The sequence below is a fragment of the Suillus fuscotomentosus genome (genome assembly GCF_016647785.1).
Source record: "Suillus fuscotomentosus strain FC203 chromosome Unknown F5891scaffold_24, whole genome shotgun sequence".
Classification (NCBI taxonomy): domain Eukaryota; kingdom Fungi; phylum Basidiomycota; class Agaricomycetes; order Boletales; family Suillaceae; genus Suillus; species Suillus fuscotomentosus.
The window spans coordinates 555,052-576,042 of NW_024539536.1; the positions used below are offsets into that span (position 1 = coordinate 555,052).

At 48.0% G+C, this 20,991-nt stretch overlaps 7 protein-coding genes across 7 annotated transcripts; 5 read left to right on the top strand and 2 right to left on the bottom strand.

Moving 5' to 3' along the window:
* The first annotated feature begins 1,499 nt into the window (after positions 1 to 1,499).
* Positions 1,500 to 3,060, top strand: F5891DRAFT_1172867 (uncharacterized protein). The gene is made up of 7 exons (XM_041365609.1): positions 1,500 to 1,566; positions 1,630 to 1,804; positions 1,857 to 2,088; positions 2,140 to 2,181; positions 2,241 to 2,318; positions 2,375 to 2,930; positions 2,991 to 3,060. Exons 1-6 carry the CDS (start codon positions 1,512 to 1,514, stop codon positions 2,627 to 2,629), a joined length of 837 nt encoding a protein of 278 aa, XP_041226591.1. The 5' UTR covers positions 1,500 to 1,511; the 3' UTR covers positions 2,630 to 2,930; positions 2,991 to 3,060.
* A 1,692-nt stretch (positions 3,061 to 4,752) lies between these two features.
* On the top strand, positions 4,753 to 5,193 carry F5891DRAFT_951404 (lectin 2b; the record flags this gene model as incomplete). The annotated part of the gene is made up of 1 exon (XM_041375042.1): positions 4,753 to 5,193. One exon carries the CDS (start codon positions 4,753 to 4,755, stop codon positions 5,191 to 5,193), a length of 441 nt encoding a protein of 146 aa, XP_041226592.1.
* Positions 5,194 to 6,849: 1,656 nt separating this feature from the next.
* Positions 6,850 to 7,361, top strand: F5891DRAFT_951298 (uncharacterized protein; the record flags this gene model as incomplete). Its single annotated transcript, XM_041375032.1, has 2 exons — positions 6,850 to 7,044; positions 7,101 to 7,361. Coding segments are annotated over 2 exons (456 nt in total), but the record flags the coding sequence as incomplete, so codon positions are not given.
* A 2,700-nt stretch (positions 7,362 to 10,061) lies between these two features.
* On the bottom strand, positions 10,062 to 11,114 carry F5891DRAFT_277762 (Isochorismatase-like protein). The gene has a single exon (XM_041371183.1). The coding sequence runs from the start codon at positions 11,013 to 11,015 to the stop codon at positions 10,305 to 10,307; it is 711 nt and encodes a 236-aa protein (XP_041226594.1). The 5' UTR covers positions 11,016 to 11,114; the 3' UTR covers positions 10,062 to 10,304.
* Positions 11,115 to 12,471: 1,357 nt separating this feature from the next.
* On the top strand, positions 12,472 to 13,434 carry F5891DRAFT_1277963 (uncharacterized protein; the record flags this gene model as incomplete). The annotated part of the gene is made up of 3 exons (XM_041370299.1): positions 12,472 to 12,627; positions 12,691 to 12,972; positions 13,027 to 13,434. 3 exons carry the CDS (start codon positions 12,472 to 12,474, stop codon positions 13,093 to 13,095), a joined length of 507 nt encoding a protein of 168 aa, XP_041226595.1. The 3' UTR covers positions 13,096 to 13,434.
* An 843-nt stretch (positions 13,435 to 14,277) lies between these two features.
* Positions 14,278 to 17,485, top strand: F5891DRAFT_1031244 (Lecithin:cholesterol acyltransferase-domain-containing protein). The gene is made up of 18 exons (XM_041361598.1): positions 14,278 to 14,305; positions 14,365 to 14,543; positions 14,596 to 14,650; positions 14,701 to 14,978; positions 15,029 to 15,249; positions 15,308 to 15,454; positions 15,509 to 15,560; positions 15,751 to 15,789; positions 15,840 to 15,881; positions 16,002 to 16,074; positions 16,126 to 16,205; positions 16,254 to 16,451; positions 16,540 to 16,607; positions 16,659 to 16,719; positions 16,771 to 16,824; positions 16,848 to 16,952; positions 17,023 to 17,133; positions 17,185 to 17,485. Exons 2-18 carry the CDS (start codon positions 14,367 to 14,369, stop codon positions 17,368 to 17,370), a joined length of 1,947 nt encoding a protein of 648 aa, XP_041226596.1. The 5' UTR covers positions 14,278 to 14,305; positions 14,365 to 14,366; the 3' UTR covers positions 17,371 to 17,485.
* A 21-nt stretch (positions 17,486 to 17,506) lies between these two features.
* F5891DRAFT_1031258 (uncharacterized protein) lies at positions 17,507 to 18,027 on the bottom strand (the record flags this gene model as incomplete). Its single annotated transcript, XM_041361599.1, has 1 exon — positions 17,507 to 18,027. A coding segment is annotated over one exon (441 nt), but the record flags the coding sequence as incomplete, so codon positions are not given.
* Positions 18,028 to 20,991: the final 2,964 nt, after the last annotated feature.

Here is a 20,991-nt window from a genome sequence, read left to right on the forward strand (position 1 = left end):
AACATCACCCTAGAGTCATCGCTATCATGGGCCGGAATTATACTCTGATCAATACTAGATGTTTCTAGTGATCCGACTCAAAGGTGCATTAGGCTATCTCCGAGGTTATGCTCTTGACGACAAATATGTCACCCTTCGCCCAGTCGGCCCCGCCTTGCTTGGCTAAAGCATCGAAGTATGGTCATGGTGGTTGTCGCCCCATCTTTCTAGTGGAAAAACTTTCAGGTCCGAAGAGGAGCGCCTTCTCAGAGGCTTCTGGCGCTTGCGTAGTGTCAATTCTGGAAGACCTGTATAACTAGCGGTAAATCTTATCAGGACCTCCACGATTTATACTCGTGCAGGAGAAACAACTCCGAACATCTAGAAGAACGTTCATCAAATCGTGGCGAGTCGATTGGATGCAATTTGACAACACACATCGATGATAGACCAAGCAGGCAGTTTCATATCATATCATTCCTACAGCTACAAGAGTTTGCGACCCGAATGGTTTTCGCCGTTGGTGAGAATTGTGGCTCCTTGAATGTGCGCATCACCGGTGTATGTGCCTCCGTCAGTTACTACATCACTGTCTGGTGTCACTTGACTTTTCAACCTAGATGAATTTGAGAGCTTGCGGGGCTTCCTGTGACTTTACACTCCTACGAGGAATGTGCTGATGACCGAATACTTACCATCTTTCAAAAATCTCGACAATGACAAGAAAATTTTGGTGACACCGTTTGTGCAAATCATGCAACAACTCTGGTATGGTTGGGTCTCTGTACCATTGATAGTATCAGCAGTGAGCAATAACAAATGCTAATGAGACGCTGCAATTTCGCAATCCTGCCAGTCAATCCGGGATACAGGACACGCATGAATGTCAGATACCTGGCAAATATATGGAATGGAGTGGTAGGTGACTATATTTATATCGGGATAGGTATCTCTGATAGCTTGCTAGATTGGTCCCGTTTTGAAGGGTTTCTCGGTGCGGATCTGGAATACCTGCAGCAAGAACCTTATGAGACCTTGAAAGGGCTGAATAATTGATGCGAGTCATCTGTAAGTATATGGTGCGACGAATATCCCAGAAGTTCTCCGTGCGAATGGGCTGCATCATGTCACTCTGCCCATTGCAACGCGCCAGCCAGCACGCCGAACTGTACGGTTTCGGTACTTTCGATCGCGCCATACAACAATTCAGGCAGGGTCTTTGTGATCCATGTGAACCCATCGCAACTTGCTGTCACATCTGTGGGGATAATGTGCTGGCTCTCCTCGATATACTCGAGTACTGGTAAGGTCTTGGCGAATGCCTTCACATCTCATTATTATGAGTATGACATCAAAACGTTGACGAGTCCAGCTTGCTTTCAAATTAAATAATTCCCAGACTGTCGTGGACTTGGAGAGCGAATTATTGACTCTCGAGTGGAATGAATAGGAGTCTTTATTTGGTTTTATTTGATAGTATGACATGACCCGCAAGCCCCTATACTTGCGAGTCTCAACCTCCCTCTCGCACCATGTCTTCCATCGGCAACGTTAACGATATGTTCAGAAACTTTGAGAGACTTAGCCGTACGTTCAACAAACTTTCTACATCAAAAATATACATGTTGATGATGATTTGAACATATCTAGCAAAAGTTCAGGAGCCTACTGAAATGTTCCCCCAATCGAAACGACACAACTCTCAATCTATCTCGCACCATGATGATGGTGCCGAGCGGGACGAATTGTCAGACGGATCTGAATACAACCCGAAATCTCGCGATACTAACCGCTTAACTGTGAAGAAACCGAAGGGATTCAATGTGTAAGTATGGCCATATACCTCATGGGGAATTCTGTATTAATCATCTGTGAAGGGGTCGACAAAGGGGTGGAATTAAAATGAAACTCGACCGCAAAAAACGAGCATTGGTTCGTGCACTCGCGAAGCGTGATATCTGGGACCACAAAGAGATTGCCGCCGTCTTCGATGTATCGCTTCTTCCTATTAAAAAGGCCGTGACCAACAGCTATGTCTCGGTAGACGACAAACCATGGGATGATGCAAAATTTTATGAGAATAGTGATCTTGAAAAGTTGATTTCGAGGGTCAGTCTTGAAAATTGTGTCTCTCGAACTCATGCATGACATTCGCAGCAGCTGCCGCCTGCCACAGAGAAACAGAATAAATTCAAGAAACAGGTATTCCCAGTCGTCATTTCAACGCATGTTTCTCATGAGGTTATCTTATCGAACACTAGGACAGAGCATATGTGAGATCCCCCAACAAAACTGTAGTTGCCGCTTCCCCTCCTGCGTCGGCTCCTATGGAGGTAGAAGTCAGTCCGCTTATTCAATCATGCTGTTGCAGTCTCATATGTGCCCAACCCGTCAGTCGGATTCAAATACAACGTGCAGCATATTCAGAACGTTTCGAAACGAAGCGATACTTGTTCACGGGGAAAAGGTCCACTCGATACTTGAGGAAATTGGGATTGAAGATGACGAGACAATGTTCGCCGTCCTGATCATGGACGATGAACGGTTGAACGGCATGCTACAAGAGGCCAAGCGTCTCAACCTCGTGGAGAAGTATTCCGTCATTCAAGCGCTGAGAAATTTTGGGGAGAAGCACAAAATAGCGAGGTAGAACGTTCATGATCGATGTTTCCTATTCGGATCATTCCGAGTCAATGAGATTGTTCACAGGTGATTTATTTGTTCATCCGCACTGGTATGACATTCCATCTCCGAGATGCTAACGGAAGGAATCACCACATGATTGACGACTACCTCGGATCTTAAAACTTTTCTTTTGACGCTAAGAGAGGCTCAGGCGCGGTGGTCGCTCTTTCGGTTTACACAATAATGATGCATATATCGCATGCTTCTGAGCTTCCTCTGTTCAACCCGCCTGTAGAACGGAATTCCAGAGAATTGAAATGTTGTCGGTAAGTGGAAGCCGAGCACTGCCTAGACTCGTGACCAGTCTGACGTAGAGCTTTTGAGAGTGGGGAATTTTGGCCCGCATATGAATCATTGAAGTACTCTACTGAATTCAATCTCCATATTGAGCGCCCCTTCGACGAATGAGGAAATATGATATTGGGGATATTCCCCAGACGAGGCGAATATCAAAGTGTTTCTGACTATAGCATTGACATCATATAGTGTCCGACTTCGGGATCGAGTTCGGTTCATTGAGGTATTCGAGATCTTATTGCAAAATTTCAAGCTTCAAGGCCATCTTCGAGTCATGATACTACTCAAGACTACTCAATTGATCAAACGCCTTCGACAAATGGTTGCACACACTTCGCACCTCTTGACTTTGCTGATCCCTCGTTGATAGTGTTATTATTTATAAAAATACGTCCGGTCACAGACGTGTGATTGTTCGTACCTGTGAAAAGCAACGGAGTTCCAAAAAGCCGAAAGATCTCGCAACGTTGAGTGTTGATGTATCTTATGTACTAGGCTCGTGCCTCCGTTCACTCAGGATCTTAGACGGTGCCTAGGGTTCGAACGTTCAACGTTGAACTTGTACGTAAATTCATTATGGATAATATTCAACGCGTGCTTACAAAGCATAAGTACCAGACTTCTATTTTTACTCGTTTGCTTCTGTCAATTTCAATTGGGCGTTGCAACGTTGAGCATTTTGCTCCCCTAATGGGTTCAACAACGCCAGGACTTGTGACTTCTTTCTTTTCAAATTTCAGCGGAAATGAGCGCTTGTATGTCCCCTCGGCCAGTCTAGCTATCATCGTGGTAAAGGCGCAACCTAAGTCTAGTTGCAGCAGGCCTTCCCGGCGGATGATCGATGACTCGTGACTCCATTCGTCGTCGTATGGACCAAATTCGTGCTTGTTATTTACGAGAGCGAGAACGCGGGGAATGGCCACTCCGGGGCCTAGGCTTAGGCGTAGGTCAAGTGGATTTGGCTTCGCGCGGAGTCATCACGCGCTCGTCGTGGTGGGCAATCTTAGCAATATATTCTCAAATTTTGTCAAGTCACATCGGTACGAATAAAATTGGAAGAATCCGGCAGAATGTCAAACTACAGGACTAGACCTCCGTTGGGCCCTTGCCCCTATAACGATGGACAATACGCCATACTGCATCTCTGTATCCAGAAAGATGTTCTATGTAATAGCCATCTTCACCCCACAGTACTAGCAACCTTTCTCGATCGACTCAAAACAACTGCACTTTGTTACTCGCAAAGTAGATTGTACAGCTTGTACTATCTCGTATATCGGTAGACACGTTTGAAGTACTGGAAAAGATTCGAGCGAATCTTTGTTACCACAGTCGTGAACTCGTCAGAAGGCCGCGACTAACAACGGAAAGCCAATTTGTCGACATCATGCGACACCGGTGCCCAGCCAGGCATCGACGTCGGCACCACCATATGCATCTCAGACTCGAACAATGACAACGATCTTCAAAGATAAGATCCGAGGCAGTCGTCAGTTATGCGGCGATTCCTGTTGTTACATCTGGAGATGGAATGACATACTAATACGTATGAATGGAAGCAAGTCGAACATACCCCTATGATCATGAGGCCCCAACACTTGTCATCACGCCTGGCCCACTGTTGGACCAACAGCTGGGACTATCCAGAGTCAGGGCTTACGGCAACGAGTGCTCGTGGTATAAAAAGCCTGCAATGTACACTGTTTTCTTCAGTTCATCCTCCTCTTCACAATCAGGTTAGAGATCAGCCTTGCATATCATCGTTGTCTGACATGACCCCACAGAAACAACATGTCTTACACAATCGTAGTCAGAGTCATCGACACCACCCACAACAACTCCAATTTCACGCTCGCCGAGAAAACTGTGTGGCATTATGCCAATGGCGGGAGGTGGTGCAACACAGACTCGATCCAGACACTCACCATGGGTGGCAGTGGTACATCTGGTGGGCTCCGCTTCATGTGCGGTACCGGGGAGGAGTTCCTCGTGGTGCTAGGCATCCACAACTACAAGAGGTGGTGCGACATCAACACTAACCTCGCACCTGGAGACACGGGGATGAAGATCCACCCCGAGTACTACACAGACGGCAGCCCTCAGAACAAGTTGCTGTGGGATCAACTGTCTGAGATCGAGAAGACTAGCGCAAAGGGAACCAAGGTGAACGTGAAGTACGTCCAGGAGGCAGCCGACGGAAAGTCCTTTGTCGTTCACATCACCATTTCTTGAATATCTTGAAGTTGTTCATACCTTTCTCGTACAAAAGCAGTTGTTGAAAGATGGCGTATGATGCAGAACGAATGTACTAGTAGTATGTAAAGATGAAGTCAATATCTTGATGAAATGTTTTGTTTGCAGAATACAGTGAATTTACATGATCAATGACGTACCGTCTGCTGCAATGCGTTTGTAGATGATATAAGCAATGTACATTGTCGACGAGATCTACGCGTGCTCGGTTTTCTCCAAGCCTTTTGTTTGGTACGCTTTGCTACTTCCGCGTCATATTCTGCGACAAATCTGTAGTTGTCACTTCTCCTTTTGCATCGGTTCCTATGGAAGTAGAAGTCAATTCGCTTGTTCGATCATGCTGTTGCAGTCTCATGCGCACCCAACCTGTCAGCCAGATTCAAATACAGCATATTCTAGATGTTCCGGATGAAGTGACACTTGTTCACGGCGAAAGGTTCGTTCTATCCTTGATGCAATCGGGATTGAGGATGACGAGACAATGTTCGCTGTCCTGACAATGGATGATGAACATTTGAATTGTAAGTATACTGCAAGAAGCCAAGCGTCCCAACTTCGTGAAGAAGTATTCCGTCGTTCAAGCGATGAAATTTTTCCACAAAATAGCGAGGTAGAACGCTCGCCTTCTATGATTGTCATTGCAGCGTCCAGATGGCCGTCCAAACCATCCGAAAGGGAGTATAAACAATAATTTCATGTCAAATCATGGAACTCACGCCTTCAGGTCTTTCTCTATAAACCCCTAGTAGACTTTGGCTACTACTCAAGAGCAAATGAACACTCTTTTTGAGCTTTCTCGGGCGTGAAGTTGGGATGTGTATGCCGCGGGTCTCGTAAAAACGGTTCCATTCCTGGCCTGGATAAAGTAGTGAAGGGGTTGGATTCTGTCGGTATTCGAGAGATTTTGGGACAGGATTTGGAATTTCTTTAGCTGGAGGATCGACGGGCAACAAGAGCAGGTCGTACAGACTCGTACTACTACCAATTAGCAACTTGAAATCGAATGCACGTGGTGCACGCTCGAATTCGACCTCGAAATCATGAAGGATAGGCAGTGATTGAATAGGATAAGGCGGGTTGGAAATACCTCAGGCCTCAGGAATCGGAACTGCGGGGAACGAGGTCTAATCCAATCGCAACTCAAGTACTGTGAGAATCCATCTCATGGTTGTTAATTTGTTTACGTGAATGATGACCGGCCTGACTCGGAGGACGCTCGGGGATGCTCCTGTACGATACTACGGGTAGAGTACTCTATCGCAGATGCCGTTTACAAGCGAAGTCCTTGCTTTGCAGAAGTTTGCACAGAACCTGCGACTGTCTTTGGCCTCCTTGAGGCCCTCTCATTGCATTCATGGTGACTAGGGGAGAGTCGAGACTACCTCAGGCCAACTCAGGCTGCGAGCGGCTTGCGATTAGTAAAGAAGCTTCTCTACGCAGCTCAAGCGCTCAAGTACTATGGGCCGTGACCGCGTGGCCGCCTGCAGGCGTCAGCGCTTCAGCCTTGTTGGAGCTTTTCACCTCGTTGCCTGCAAGAACAAGGGATGCCAGTATCAGACGATCCAACGGTTCCCGCCCAAGGGCGACAAGAAAAGTACGTCTTTCGCCTTCCACAAGATCTATGAAGTATTGAACATGTGTTGTGACTACAGTTCCGAATTCTTGTTGCGCAAAATTCTCGATGTGCTAGAGCAGTCAACCATTGCTAAGAAACCACTCCCGTCGGATGACTGGAATGGTTTTTGGGATGTATACGATCAGGAAGCAGAAGAGTTCGACAAATCATTCGTCGAGAGATATCTCTCGGATTTGGGCAATAGTCTAATTTTCGTAAGCTTTTCTGGCCCTATGCAACGAGTCTTCTGTTGACCGAGCGTATCTTTCAGGCGGGTCTTTTTTCGGCCGTCAGTGCCACTTTCTTAGGGATAATGCTCCCTAACCTGAGCCCCGATCCCAGCGATACGACAAATGCCTTATTAATGATGATATACCATCAACTCAATAACACCGCATTCCCAGGGCAAGTCCCGAGCCTTCCCTCGTGGGATGGCCCCCCTTGGATTATCATCTGGACCCAGACCCTTTTGTATGCTAGTCTCTCAACCAGCCTTCTGGCTGCTCTTGGAGCCGTCTTGGGACAGAAGTGGCTCAGGGACTACGCAGACAACACACGAGGACCTCGTGAGTATCGTCGCACCAGGCGGCAGCTCAAAGTCGACGGGCTCGAAACGTGGCACTTTGAAGCCGTCCTTCGTGTTATACCTGCATTACTGCAGCTTTCCTTGCTACTCTTCGGCACGGGTCTTGGGGCGTATCTGTGGGCGCAGCAACGCACTGTAGCTGCTGTTGTCGTTGGAACAACGTCCTTTGGTGCCTTTTTCTATATCGTGGCCTCCATCAGCAGCCACTTCTATGTTAGCTGCCCCTTTACGACGCCGGCTCTTGCAATCGTATATGATAGCCTGAGCGCGATCCAATCGTTCATAGTGATCTGTGTCGTGCGTCCGCGCCAATGGCTAGATGTGGCCATCCTTATCCAACTCCATAAGTGGACAAGAGAGGGCTTTTTCGGCGCTTTTTCATTGATGATGTTTCCCATAAACCTAATATATATCGTTCCATCAAGTCTACTAGGGATTCTTGGGGTGGGGTTACGTTTATTAACCCCTCCTGATCACCAGCCGGTTGACGATGTATCACGCTCCGTGCTCTGGCTCTGCCAGACATCCCTCAATCCCGACACCGTACTTGTCGCCGCGAAAAGAATTCCCGATGTCACTTTCCCCACTGATGGTCTCAGATTATGGGCGGCTTGGGGAAAACTTTTCAGGCTAGCTCAGGACGAGCTCAAACATCGCTCCCCATCCCCTGCGGCCTTGATATATGCGAAAGCATTGACTTCACTGTATTTCACTGCCTACATCAGCAAGATCCAGTTTTGGCCCATCGTTAGCCGAGTCGCTAGAGTATTATCTGTGGATGTGCGCTGCAGTGATGACGTGACGTCGTTGCGCTTTGTGCTGACTATGCTTCAGCAATGGTTCCACACCGCTAGCAGCCTCCAGCTTAATAACATGCCCGAAGGAGTTGATATCATCAGCAAGCTTAGCCCACTCAGTCTCGATTACATACCCAGTGATACTCTTGAATGGTTCTTACCTTCTCTATTGCACGGCCTTTGCGGAACATCACCGCGGTACAAAGAGGAATGCCATCGCCGTCGCTTGTATTTGCAACCTTTGGCGATTTATATCATCCGCAGGTTGCTGCCTATCGATCAACCACGTCCACTTCCTTCCCACAAAACCATTATAAAATGTCTTCAAGTCATGATCGCGATCCTCGATTGGCAGTCGATCGATCTCGAGGAAATCAAAATGACAGATAACAGGTACTTGACCTGATCTCTATGTGTGATGACGGCTGATCATCGAATGCGTGCAGTGACACCATTGAAACAATCTTCCCTCGCGTCCTTGATATTCTGCTACGTCCAGATACTACAGCCGCAATTCAAGCTGATCCCATTCATGTACAACATCCCGAAGTGACACGCTCCGGCATATTTTCGCGTATTTCTCGATTCATTTCCTCAAGATCCTCAAGGTCACGTACCTTCTCAGCAAATGAAGTCTCGCATTTTAGAGCCATACTGGAGCCTTTAGCACGCCTTGCCAATGAGACAGAATTCAAACATCATTTCCTGAAAAAACGGGTGAAAGCATGGAGCACCGATGTCTTCCAAGCCACCGTACCTAACAATATTGAAGACGCATCTACTCCAGCACTCTGCCTTTATGTGTGCTGCTCCATTGACAACCTTTTCAATTCCGACGTTATATACTCTGAAACGATCTGGAGTTCATGTTGAGCAAATGCGGATGCTTCCGTGCTGCTCAATTATCTCGATCAAGCCCATACCCGATCCTGGCAGCCAGGGTTGAATGCGGACACCGCATCCCATCTCCCTCCCCGCAGGTGGCTGGACGCGAATTTCCGAAATAACATCGCATTTGCATATGCGTTGCTGATGCTTTCTACTCACGATGCCATCTTCACTTCCGGGACAACACCTACGGTAGTGCGCAGCATTATCTCCGCGATGCAGCACGAAGAATCCCCTCTTTACAGACACGTTGGGCTGAAGGTAGCTCACCTCGTTATCAGAGAGCATTCGGCGAATATTACAGATGACGTCCGCGATCAACTCCTCCCAGCCTTGCGTTCCGCAACCTTTCAAAATATCCAGAACGATACCATCACGCCAGGTGACACATCACCAGATCGATTCATCTATTCAAAGCGCGATCTTCATTATTTGGAAGTACTATTCGCCCTTGCGAATAGCGAGTATTGGCTCTCGCAGCTCCGCCAAGACAGCTGGGGCCACATGCAGCGGTGTATTTCCATTGCCAAAGCTATTCATCCACCGTCTCATAATGAAGACTATAGAGAACTCTCACTACGACTGGTCCTGATATTTGCCCGCATTGCCTGCGCTGACAATTATGACTGGCCAGACTGGAACACCTGGTTTGAAACGCGCCCGGACAACCAAGTGCTGCTCGTCGAACAAGCTTGGGAGCCACAAATGCTCAGCGAGTGTCCTGACGTCATCCCTCTTCTCATCGCGTTCACGAACAAGATGCTGTCGAGTCTTAGAGGTGTGAGCGAAGAAGGCTTGGTGATGTTTCTTAAGGACACAGTGATTGCGGCCTTGCATGGCATTTCGAAACAGGTGCAGATGGTGGTGGACGCTCGTATGAATGTAGACGAGATGCAGAACGCCTCGGAGGCCCTCGGTACGGAGGTGGTGGACGCTCGTATGAATGTAGACAAGATGCAGAATGCTTCGGAGGTTCTCGGTACGGAGGTGGTGGACGCTCGTATGGATGCAGACCAGATGCAGAATATTTCGGAGGTCCTCGGTACGAAGGCGGTGGATGCTCGTATGAATGTAGACGAGAGGCAGAATGCTTTGGAGGTACTCCGCACGGAGGTGGATGAGCTGTTGAGGCGTTTCGGTGCGTAGTCATTGATATTGAACGAGCGCTGGCATAGGATCTTGTAAATGACTAATTATACATAAACTACTGAGATAACACTCTTGACGTCAAAAGCTCTTCAGCCGTGTCGATGATTTCCACTCCCGCCTTGTCCATCTCAATCCATTCTAGACCGTTATCAGACACACTCCTGACCGCATCCCTGATCACAAACGTCCTGAACCCGTATTTCTTTGCATCAAGTGCAGTAGACTTGACGCAATAATCTCCCGCTATGCCGACCACGAAAACATTTGATATCTCTTTGTTTCTCAGCTTGTCCTTGAGTCCAGTGTTTGTGAGTCCCCATGGGTCTTCGAATGCAGAATAGCATTCGATCCCGACATCGCAGCCTTTACGGACGACCTCCAGGCCCTCATGTTCCAGGCCGTCCACAAATGCTACCCCAAAAGTGTCCTGAACGCAATGAACAGGCCACAGCACCTGTTCTAGCCCTTCAAGTGACCTTTCATCCTCAAGCGTCCTCCCTACTACCAACTCTGCGGGAGGAAAGATGACGATCTGGTCAAATTCCTTCTTGCCCTCATGATTGCGCGCAAAGGATATGTGGTTGGCGGGATGATAGTCTTGAGTGGCGATTTTAACGGCGAATGGTAGCTTCAGGAGTGCGTTGATGGGACTGATGACTTGCTCTGCATCGCGGACGGCGAGACTGCCGCTGACGAAGTCGTTCTGTACGTCGACGACGATTATGGCAGAGTTGGAGGGTTCAACGTTTGCAAGGTCTAGTGGCATCTTGCTATTGGTGTGGTCTATGGTGAGTTGCTATTGCGTTGCCAGTAGTCCTGACGCATCATGATGTGGCCTATCAATCCAATGGACTGTCCTGTCAACGGAACATGTTTCATTTCGGCTGTAGTAAGTATATGTATATTATCAAATCACTTTCCTGCAAATGTGATTACGTAATTCACACCCCAAACTTGTGTTCCCCAGCCGCAGGACCGTCAATATTTCAATATTCACCAGCATCATCTCTGTTTTTGACGACATCATAATGCTAGGAAGTTCCTACACAAGCCTTCACCTTTACAGAAACATATGTATTCCATTCCCACTTAATGCCACACATGCATAGAGGTCTGCAAGAAGCACAAAAAGATCTTACACGGCAGAAAAACAATATCGAGATGCTCTGTGCCGAAATTGGTGTGTGGAACTACGTGCCAGGAGGCATATATGTGCAACGGGTCTGCGACAAATTTGCGTCTACTCGTCGAGTCATGCTGTCACGGTATTGCTGCACATTCCAACTGGTTCCAACTCGATAGGCCAGATTCTATTTTCCTTCACTCACCGACGTTGTTTATTTTGGAGTGGTTAGTCAGAAATGTCAACAAAGATGTAGCACCGTGACAGCTTCGGGACCGAACACCATCATATCCATCATCGGTGCTGGACCACTGCTGGTAGAGCGCACCCCAGACATTTGACTACCAGGTGTGGAATGACCGCAGAGATGACAGGCATGATATATCCCAACACCTGAACTGAGCCTATCGAACTCGCGCACTTCAGAGAGCAGTGGAAGGTCGAAACGACTCGGACAGGCTGTTGCGTCGGGCGCGCGAACTCAACTTGTTCTCAGTGCCAGCACGATTGCAGAATGCACCATTCCCCTTAGCTTAGAGTGACAGCGATACAAGTGCTAAGAGTCCAGAGTAGTGTTACCACCGTTAACACATTTCATCCCGGGGACTTGGAACCCATAGGTGCGCCTACCGTCACAGTGTACACATGTACCTCCAGAGTACGCTTTACAATGATTTTCTTTCCACACTCAGGCAAGTGGGCACAAATCCAGCATTGGTAGTGATGTTTGCTACAAGGAAGCAAATGAACATTATGTCACGCCGCTCACATGTAACTCATCCACCATTTGCAGGTTGTTTGTGGTCTTAAACGGTCCAGCTGCGCATGATCAAGTCATGCGCGTGGTTCAAGAAGGTCATCAGTCGCTTGACTAGTGGATACGGAGTTCTTGAGCAATTGTGGTACTTGCTCGTTGCATCGTGGCAATAATGTGATTATTGTGCAAACCGTGGTCGCGCTTTACCGAATCTAGTGGACGCGGCTGCTCAATTGAGTGGTTTGTTACACATCCAGTCCACAAGTCCACCGATTATTCAGCTATTAAACTCCCTGCTCGACATGACATCTTCCATCAACTCATCTTTGCTTCATTCGCATCATGATTTTCTTCACTGAATTTGTCCGAACGAGTCCCTATTCTCTCGACTACTATCCCCGCTACCCCGTAGTCTTACTCTCTGCGCGTGCCCGTGCTACCCGGTATCTCGCCGAGCAGCGTGAACGTGCATGGGCTCTCCGTTACCAGCAGCAGCCTGTGAATCAGCCTACCCAAATTGCCCTCCTTGCTCAAGAGTACGACGAATTCCCCGACCAGTAGTGCATGATGCACGTCTTGCGTACCTGTGCACCGCAGCATGAGGACGAAATTGGCTACATGATGGCCTACAAGCACGCTGAAATGCAGCAGACCACGATCCAACAGTTGCAGGCTATGGCTGATCTACGATCTGACATCGAGGAGGCACAGATTTTTGCCCACCACCATGCAAATGCCGAGAAATTCCTCGAGGAAGCTGAGACCCACCTCGAAGATTTTCTACCTCCGGATCAGGAGCCATGCTTCATGATCTTTGAGCCTTTTGACCTGCCTGATGATTCTGTATGTCCTCACCCGTCCAGTAACCCTGTTTCATGTCACTTACACTCTCCTCAGATCTCAACTTTCAAGGTCATTGTCCAGGATGAGCCTTTACTTGAGGACGTGATGAAGACTGTGTTATAACAGAGAGCCATCGTGCGGCAGAGTACCGGTCTGAGGTGCTCAATATGCTCCAGTCGATCCTTGGCTGTCTTTCTGCAGACACTTTGGTGCAGGCCAACGTCAACGAAGAGGGAAACACATCCCCGTAGGAGGGAAAAGGAAAGGTCAAGGGGATCCCTAGATTTGAAGAAGACTTTGTGACTGTTGTTAGCTGAAGCGGTATCATATTGCCCCAGGCTTGTATCTTTTAATTTAGATGTTACCTATGTTCTATGTTCTATGTATACTTGGTTCATATTTACTTTATTGCGGTACTCCAGATTGTACTAACAAACTGCAAATACATATAACGCATGGTAAGGGACGCATCAATCATCAACGATCGCCCCAGCAGATTCTAGCACTCTATGAAGCACAGGACGTGTGATTGACTGAAACTTGTTCTATAGGCTACTGGTTGGTCGCATGCGCATGACAAGAAATTCACCTTCAGGTCATGCGGGATCCTTGAATATAATACATTTCCAAGTCCCACAGTATGTACATGTCCTAATTTTCAGCGATTGATGGCGGACCGTCACCACGGTTCGGTAGATGTTCACTGAAGAGTGGTGAGTTCCAACTTCCGAGAAGCTGTAGCGTCCATACTTGGACTCAAGCTCGCGTTTTACCCCTGGGTATCCGTCATTAACATCCTGGAAACTCTGCAAAATCAAGCCCCTCTTTACCTAAAAGTGTTATAATACCTGACTCGCCTCATGGACAAGCTGTTGGGAACGCAACCGGGATGGATGAAGCAACAAAGAACTGGGATATTCCTGAATCCTGACGGGTGGAGAAAATTTTCGAGGGAGTGAAGTATCATTTTCAGGCCAACTTGAAACGCCTTCCTGTCTACTATGCATGAATGCATTGTCATTTCCCCTACCGGTGTCAACGACATCTTAAGTGGTGCTATTGTAGCGGTCAAATTCACTATACGGCGCTGGAAGATCAAAGGTGTGAATGGGAAGTTATGACTCGGGTGTACATGTCGTAAAATGGTGGGCACACTGTTGTAGTCAGGAGGAGGTAACGCGTTCCCTCGTGTCTGTAACAGATACCAGAACTACAGAAAATAAAACCGTGTGCGACGGAGAAAGTGAGGCCAAACCCTGATATCAAATGTGTGTTTGCTTAAGTTTGCTTGTTCTGCTGCTTTAGCCTTTGACCAAGTATAGCTTGACAGTAGGTAGATCAAGCACATCCTCTTTTATGGCGAGCAAGCGTGTTTACTATGAACTTTCGCAGTCATGTCTACCTTGTTGCAACGGATAAGAACTCGGTCAGCGAACCATTCAGAAGCAGCCAAGCCTCCATTCAAGAGTGAAGTTGGAAAGGAACAGGACCAGGCGCAGGTAGTGCATGATATGCAAATGGAAGCTACGCAGCAAGCAAAGTTGTTCGATGCTCAGATACACAAGCTAAAGGTATGTTCGACATGTTGTAGTTCTTTCGATACCTCATGGTAGCCCGCCCCAGAAGGAACGTCGGTTCTTCGCCAAAGCTCGTTTCCTGTTTCCTCTCGGAATCCTACGTATGTCATTTGTATGCTATCTTCTGAGATTTAATGACATCGTCGCATAGTTGGGATACTATTGGGCTTCATCCTTATCCAGCCTTCGGACTTGCAAGATATTCACAGCAACCTACTTCTCATCATGGAAGAGTACGACATCTCGCTGAGAATACCGGATATTGATTTATCGCGCGTCGAATTAGAATGGAGACGTTTTCGGAACAATATCCCAGAGGTTTGGAAGCTGAACAATGATGGACGCGAGTTTAAGGTTGGGGAGGCGATGAAGGCGCGAGGCTTGACGGCGCACTATCCTATTGTGCTTGTTCCTGGTATCGTATCTACCGTAAGCCACACTGTTAATCCGCGTTCAATTGATGTTTAATCACCGTCTAGGGTTTGGAATCTTGGTCTACTTCGCCCGAGCATCGACCTTTCTTCCGCGAAAAACTCTGGGGAGGCTTCAATATGGTTTCACAAGTGATTTTCAATCGTGAAAAGTGGATTTCAGCGATGATGCTTGATCCTGTCACTGGTCTCGATCCTCCAGGTGTCAAAATTCGAGCTGTAGAAGGAGTAGGTGCCGCAAGTAGCTTCATGACCGGTTATTGGCTTTGGTGCGTCTCTTATAACGCGACATTCTTCTGAGCGTTGAAAATGACATCATATGTTCAGGTCCAAGATCGTGGAGAATCTTGCTGTAGTAAACTATGACACGAACAATCTTCACTTAGCTCCATATGACTGGAGACTCTCCATGTGGAATCTCGAAGAACGAGACGGGTACTTCTCGAAGTTGAAAGCTACAATAGAAGGATTCAAGTATGGTACCCCATATTTGAACATCGTACCAGACAAGTTCATATTCTATGACAGGAAACGACAAGGCAAGAAGACCATCATTGCTGCGCATTCAATGGGTAGCACAGTACGTCCTAGTTTCTTTTGTCGCTGTCACCTTGTCGACTGTAGCACTTTTAGGTCATGCTGGTAAGTCGAGCCCCTCAGATAGTTCCTCCTGCGAAACTGACTATTCGATGAAAGTACTTGTAGGTCTCAGATCTGTTCGGTTGGCGATTTTTTTTTGACCTCTTGCTCGAAGCTTCAAATGGGTCGAGTCTCCCGAACACGGGGGAGGTGGATCACATTGGGTAGAGGTCAGCCCCTGCCCCCCTTATAACACGAGACCCCTAAAAACTCTGCTCAGAATCACATTGAGTCCTATATTTCCATCGCAGGGACGCATCTCGTAAGCTATTCCTTTCCTCGAATTAATGATCACTAATTGCTTTCCCAGGGCGTGGTAAATCCTGTTTCATTGCCTTATTGTTGTTTACCGCTCATGGGTTTACTTTTTTGATTGCGAAAGGCAAAAGCTATGGCTGCTTTCTTGTCTGGTGAGATGAAGGACACGGTGCAGATGAATCCTGCTGGCGCATATGGTCAGTACCTTTCGGGTTTATCCGTTATAATAATCTCATGATAGTCTGAAGTGCTCGAGCGCTTTTTCTCGCGAAAAGAACGACAGAAGCTATTCTGTAGTTGGGCCGGTAGCGCCAGCATGTGGATTAAGGTGAGTGGGATCACCTCTTTGCCTGGGCGCCTCCGTAACAATCAACAGGGAGGAGCGAGTGTTTGGGGCGATGCCGACTGGGCACCTGATGACGAGCCCGAATCATCACATACACATGGTGAACTAATTGCGTTCAGACAAGCAGCTGTGCCACTTTCTGCGCATGACATCACCCAGCCAACAAGAAATATGACGGCTGATGACGCAAGCACATGGATTTTGGAGCGTACTCCGTCAACATTCCAGGTTGATGACTAGTCGTGTCTTTTCTGTGAAATAATACTCATAAACGGACAGAAAATGATATGGACCTAACTACTCGTTCGGTATCGAGCGGAATGAACAGGTGCTCAGGAAGAATGCTCTAGATCCAAGGAAATGGTCAAATCCCTTGGAAGTGCAGTAGTGTTGTTCGTTAAAAGCCTCTTGAAACAAACTGATAAATTTTCCTAGGCTGCCAAATGCGCCTTCTATGAAGATGATCTGTGTTTACGGACATGGAAAAGAGACTGAAGTACTTCGCGAGGTTTTCTGTTGCATTTTACAATACTGACTTCTGTGCCAGAGATCATACTGGTATGCTCACGGACCACATGATCACGAGGAATCGTTTGTAGAGGTGGAGCCTCAACTTGCGCTGAGCCTACCGACAAATGCAAACATACACCACGCCCACCACTGGATTCGTCATTTTCGAGGGCGAACTGGATAGATGCTGATTACACGCAAGAGACCACGACGCCCAAGGTAAGCTAGTAACTTCAATCATACTCGACATCATATGTAGGTCGATTATAGGTGCGTAATGGCTGTGAAGATGGGTGAAGGGGATGGTACCGTCAGCCTATTGAGCCTAGGAGCAATGTGCGTAGAAGGCTGGCAGAGACCAAGATGGAATCCAGGAGGAATCAAAGTTACTACTGTTGAAGTACGTCAGACGCTCTCTCCGATCCTGCGATATCCCTCATGCCAGATACAGCTTCCTCATCAACCCGCGCCTAACATCCCTCGGGGTGGAGCGAATACGTCAGATCATGTTGACATCCTTGGGTCGACAGGTCTGAATGAACTCATCCTGAAAGTTGCCACTGGTGTTGGTCATGAGGTTGAGGATCGCTTTGTCTCTCGTATTAGGGAGTTTGCTCAGCGAGTGCGGTGGGATTGAACACCGAGTGTTTTGTACCTTACTATTTTTGTACATAATTTCACGTCGTCTATTTCGACGATAGGAAACGTCCGAAGGTAATCGGAGCGCTTGTATGATATATGAGGCTATGATAATGTGATCGTCGACGTATTGTAAAAAACCATTCAGCTACAATATGTCTAGGGTCTTGATGTTCGTAATGTCAATCGAAGCCGGGTCTTTCATCTGCGCAATGATATATTGGTCCGATGCAACCCTCTTGTATTCTCCAACGTGTTGCTGCGCTAACAAAAGTGCGCTGAAAGCCTGCCCAAGGTGAACCATCAAACGCAATGATTGTGAGTGAACATCCAAGTCAACTGACACCTCCTCTTCTCCAGGTGAGTTGCTGGACGACTCTTCAGTGTCGTCTGATCCAGACTGGGACTCGGACCAATCCGCTACGCTCTCTCCTTCGTCTGCAAAGGTGAGCTGCTCTGAAAAATCAGGCAGCCCAAGGAGACGACGATCCCATGGACGGACAAGAAAGAAAGTCTGCCGAATGGGTCTTGCGCGCGAGAATTGAATTAGGGTCTCGTCCGTGGTGATCAGTAAGTCCTGAAGTCCATCTGCTTTGACTTCATATGTGAATGAGCAGCACGACCAGGCCTTCCGTTTGACTTCTGTGACACGGAATGCGATGCAAGGAAGACGCAGTCTGCAGTTTGCGAAGAGCGGAGTATTCATGTTCTCGAGCAGGTCATACAACTTCGAAGCTGAATCCACAGGCACAATGTTTCGCAACGAGGAGACCACTGTCTGGATCTCATCTTCAGACAATGATGATAGGGAGTATGGCGGGGCCGCATATGAGATGATGTCTGCTGGAAGGCAACTATTGAACTCGGAGGATTGTCCGACCCAGTCCAGGGAAGTGATGTCGCCCGACCGAGACACGATATCCTGCAGGAGCCGGCCGAGCGCGCTCTGCTTCCTCTCGCCATAGATGACAGGTAGGTGGACGTCGAAGATACCAAATAACGAGTACGCGGTGTCTTCCTGCACAGTGGTGACGCGCTTCGATGCCCATTGCAGTGTCTGTCTAGCATCTCTCATCCCTGGACGGAAGGAGATCAGGGCCTGTGCATCTATTCCCGTCGCATCCTCTAACTCCTTCATGATTGCTTGAGATTCTTTGTGGTTGAGAGAGCGATCGTCGAGATATAACGACCAATCCTTCTGGTAAAATCTAACGACTTTCGGAGCGACAAACTCTTGAAAAGTCCATCCCCGCTCGTTCCAAACACTGCTCGCTAGTGCACCGGGTTTGGACGAAGGAGGGACATCAGATAGGTAGACGATGGTGAGCGCCGAGTGACGGTACCAGACGAACATGGATTGGACCGATTCTCCAAGCTCGGCATTGTTGCTCTTATCGATGCAGCATGTATCCATCCACGCCCATAAATACCCCGCATCATGAGCGATTTTGCAGAACGACTGCAGTTTCGTGATGCCACCAAGTCCTTTCAACTCGCGCACATCTGTATTTTGGATGTGGTGCAGCAGCACCTCCGTCTCTTCCCACCTGTGTGATAGCAAAACGCAACGGAAGTGCATTGCCACCACCTCCTTGATGCGTTCCATTTCGAGATCCGAACGCTTCGTTATGGATGACAAAAGCTCCTTGTATTCTGGACTTGTTTTGAAGGAGTTTAGCTGTGCTGCTCGGTCGCACAAAAGACCCGTAGAGGTGTTGAGCAGACGAAGGGGGGCGTTGCTGAGTTCAATCCAAACTGCTCTTCGAATAGCGTCTTCTGCTTCCGATGGACAGACGTACTGCAGACGCAGATCTGCAGAAAGATATAGGCATTTCGAGACAATGCAAGAGTGTTCCATTGCTCACCTCGTATCTGCACTTCTGGAGCATCGTCCAACTTGGACAACATGATTGTGAAGGCCTCGATGGCTTCTTCGTAACGTTGCGCGCCACGCAGCGCTGAGTGTGACAACCGGTACCCAAGATGAGACGAAGGATTGAGTTCGGTGACCTATGCATCGCCAAAGTCAACATGGGCTACGAAAACGTGGATGCCATCGCACCTTTCGCGCGTCGAAGAGCGCATCCTCCCATAGCATTTTACTCAACTTTGCCTGGCTGCGATTTGCAAAGACGACATCGGATGCATAATCCAGGTCGATCGCCATCGAATATAGATCAATAGCCTTCTCGTGATCGCTTGCAGCGAAGGCAGCCTCTCCGTTGGCAGCGCAGAGTGCGCTGCATTCCTGTTTGAAATCTAAGAATACAGATGAGGATTGTCGCCTACGCGACATTACAGGTTCTCAACTCGCCGTTGGACCAATCAAGGCAGTCAGCCTTGGTAATTTCGTCACTCGAAGTCATCATGTGTTGGTATGATTTCACGGCATCTTGGAGTTTACCCGCCCGAAGGAGTGCATCACAGCGTTTATGGTGTGCCTGTCGCCACAACGACTTCAGGTCCCAGCCAAAGAGCTGGACAAGATATTCAGTTATGAAAAGCGTCATATAGACATCATCTTGACGTACCACCACCAAATCCTCATATACTTCATGAATGTCCAATTCCGATGATAAATCGATGGAGTCGATAGCTGCAGTGAAATGGTCGGCGGCTTCGTCGTAGCGTGCGCCATCCAAGGCTTTGATCCCGAGTTGAACGTGTAGATATGCCTAATGTGCGAGTTGTAAAGATGAGTGTTGAAACGTTGATGACGAAGCATGAATGACACTTACTTGCACGATGCCACATGGGAGAGTATCGGTGTTCGGACAACCGGTAGCGAGCTTTGTGAGGAGCAGGTTTGCCTCGTCATGTTGATCTACATTAAGAAGCGCAATGGCCTGAAATACGCGATGAAGTGAAGAGTATGCAAGGCAAATGTGACATACCTCGATCAATAGCAGAAAATGAATGATTTCTGAATCCTGGTTCGTGTACGTGGATGCAACATTAAATGCTGCCCTCGCATCCAGGACGCGGCCTTTTCCACAGAGGGCAATACCCTTGGAGATATAGCCCGTCAACGAGGGCCGAATGCTGATGGACTGTGTCACCGTCGAGTTAGTTCTATATAAAGGCGGCGATGATTCTCACCTTGATTGCGTCCAGAAGGGCGCGGTCCCAGTCGCATTTTCGCGCCATGACGAATGACCGATGGGCGTGGGAAGTATGGTTGTTCGGACTGGTGTTGATATCTTGAGTGAGTAGTAGTTCTTCGGCGGTAGATAAGTCTCCATTTAGACATGCAATACGGGAGGTCGTGATGGCTAGGATCTGCACGAAACACGCTCTAATTATGGTATCTGAGTCAAGAACGCAAACATGCCTTTGAGCGATGGACGTAGGGAGTATGGTTGCTCGGATCAGTATTGATATCTTGCATGAGTAGTTCTGCGTCAGTAGATAGGTCTCCATCTATGCATGCATCGCGGACTGTTGTGGTGGCAATAGTCTGCAAGAAGCATGCTCGATTTGTAGTATATGAGTCAGAGACGGAAACATGCCTTTGGATGTATGCCCCGAGGTACTGTCCACTCTGAGATCACCTTATCGTTACCTCCACTGAAGATGTAATTGCCGTCCACGGAGAAAGTGACGCATGGCGTGTAGGACG

Bases quoted from the DNA above. Each gene is read 5' to 3' on its own strand.
- F5891DRAFT_277762 (XM_041371183.1), bottom strand. From the start codon at position 11,015: ATGCCACTAGACCTTGCAAACGTTGAACCCTCCAACTCTGCCATAATC.
- F5891DRAFT_1172867 (XM_041365609.1), top strand. From the start codon at position 1,512: ATGTCTTCCATCGGCAACGTTAACGATATGTTCAGAAACTTTGAGAGA. The intron at 1,567-1,629 runs GTACGTTCAACA...GAACATATCTAG, and splicing joins AAACTTTGAGAGACTTAGCC to CAAAAGTTCAGGAGCCTACT. The intron at 2,089-2,139 runs GTCAGTCTTGAA...CATTCGCAGCAG, and splicing joins TTGAAAAGTTGATTTCGAGG to CTGCCGCCTGCCACAGAGAA.
- F5891DRAFT_1031244 (XM_041361598.1), top strand. From the start codon at position 14,367: ATGTCTACCTTGTTGCAACGGATAAGAACTCGGTCAGCGAACCATTCA. The intron at 16,075-16,125 runs GTCAGTACCTTT...GATAGTCTGAAG, and splicing joins GAATCCTGCTGGCGCATATG to TGCTCGAGCGCTTTTTCTCG. The intron at 16,206-16,253 runs GTGAGTGGGATC...AACAATCAACAG, and splicing joins GCGCCAGCATGTGGATTAAG to GGAGGAGCGAGTGTTTGGGG.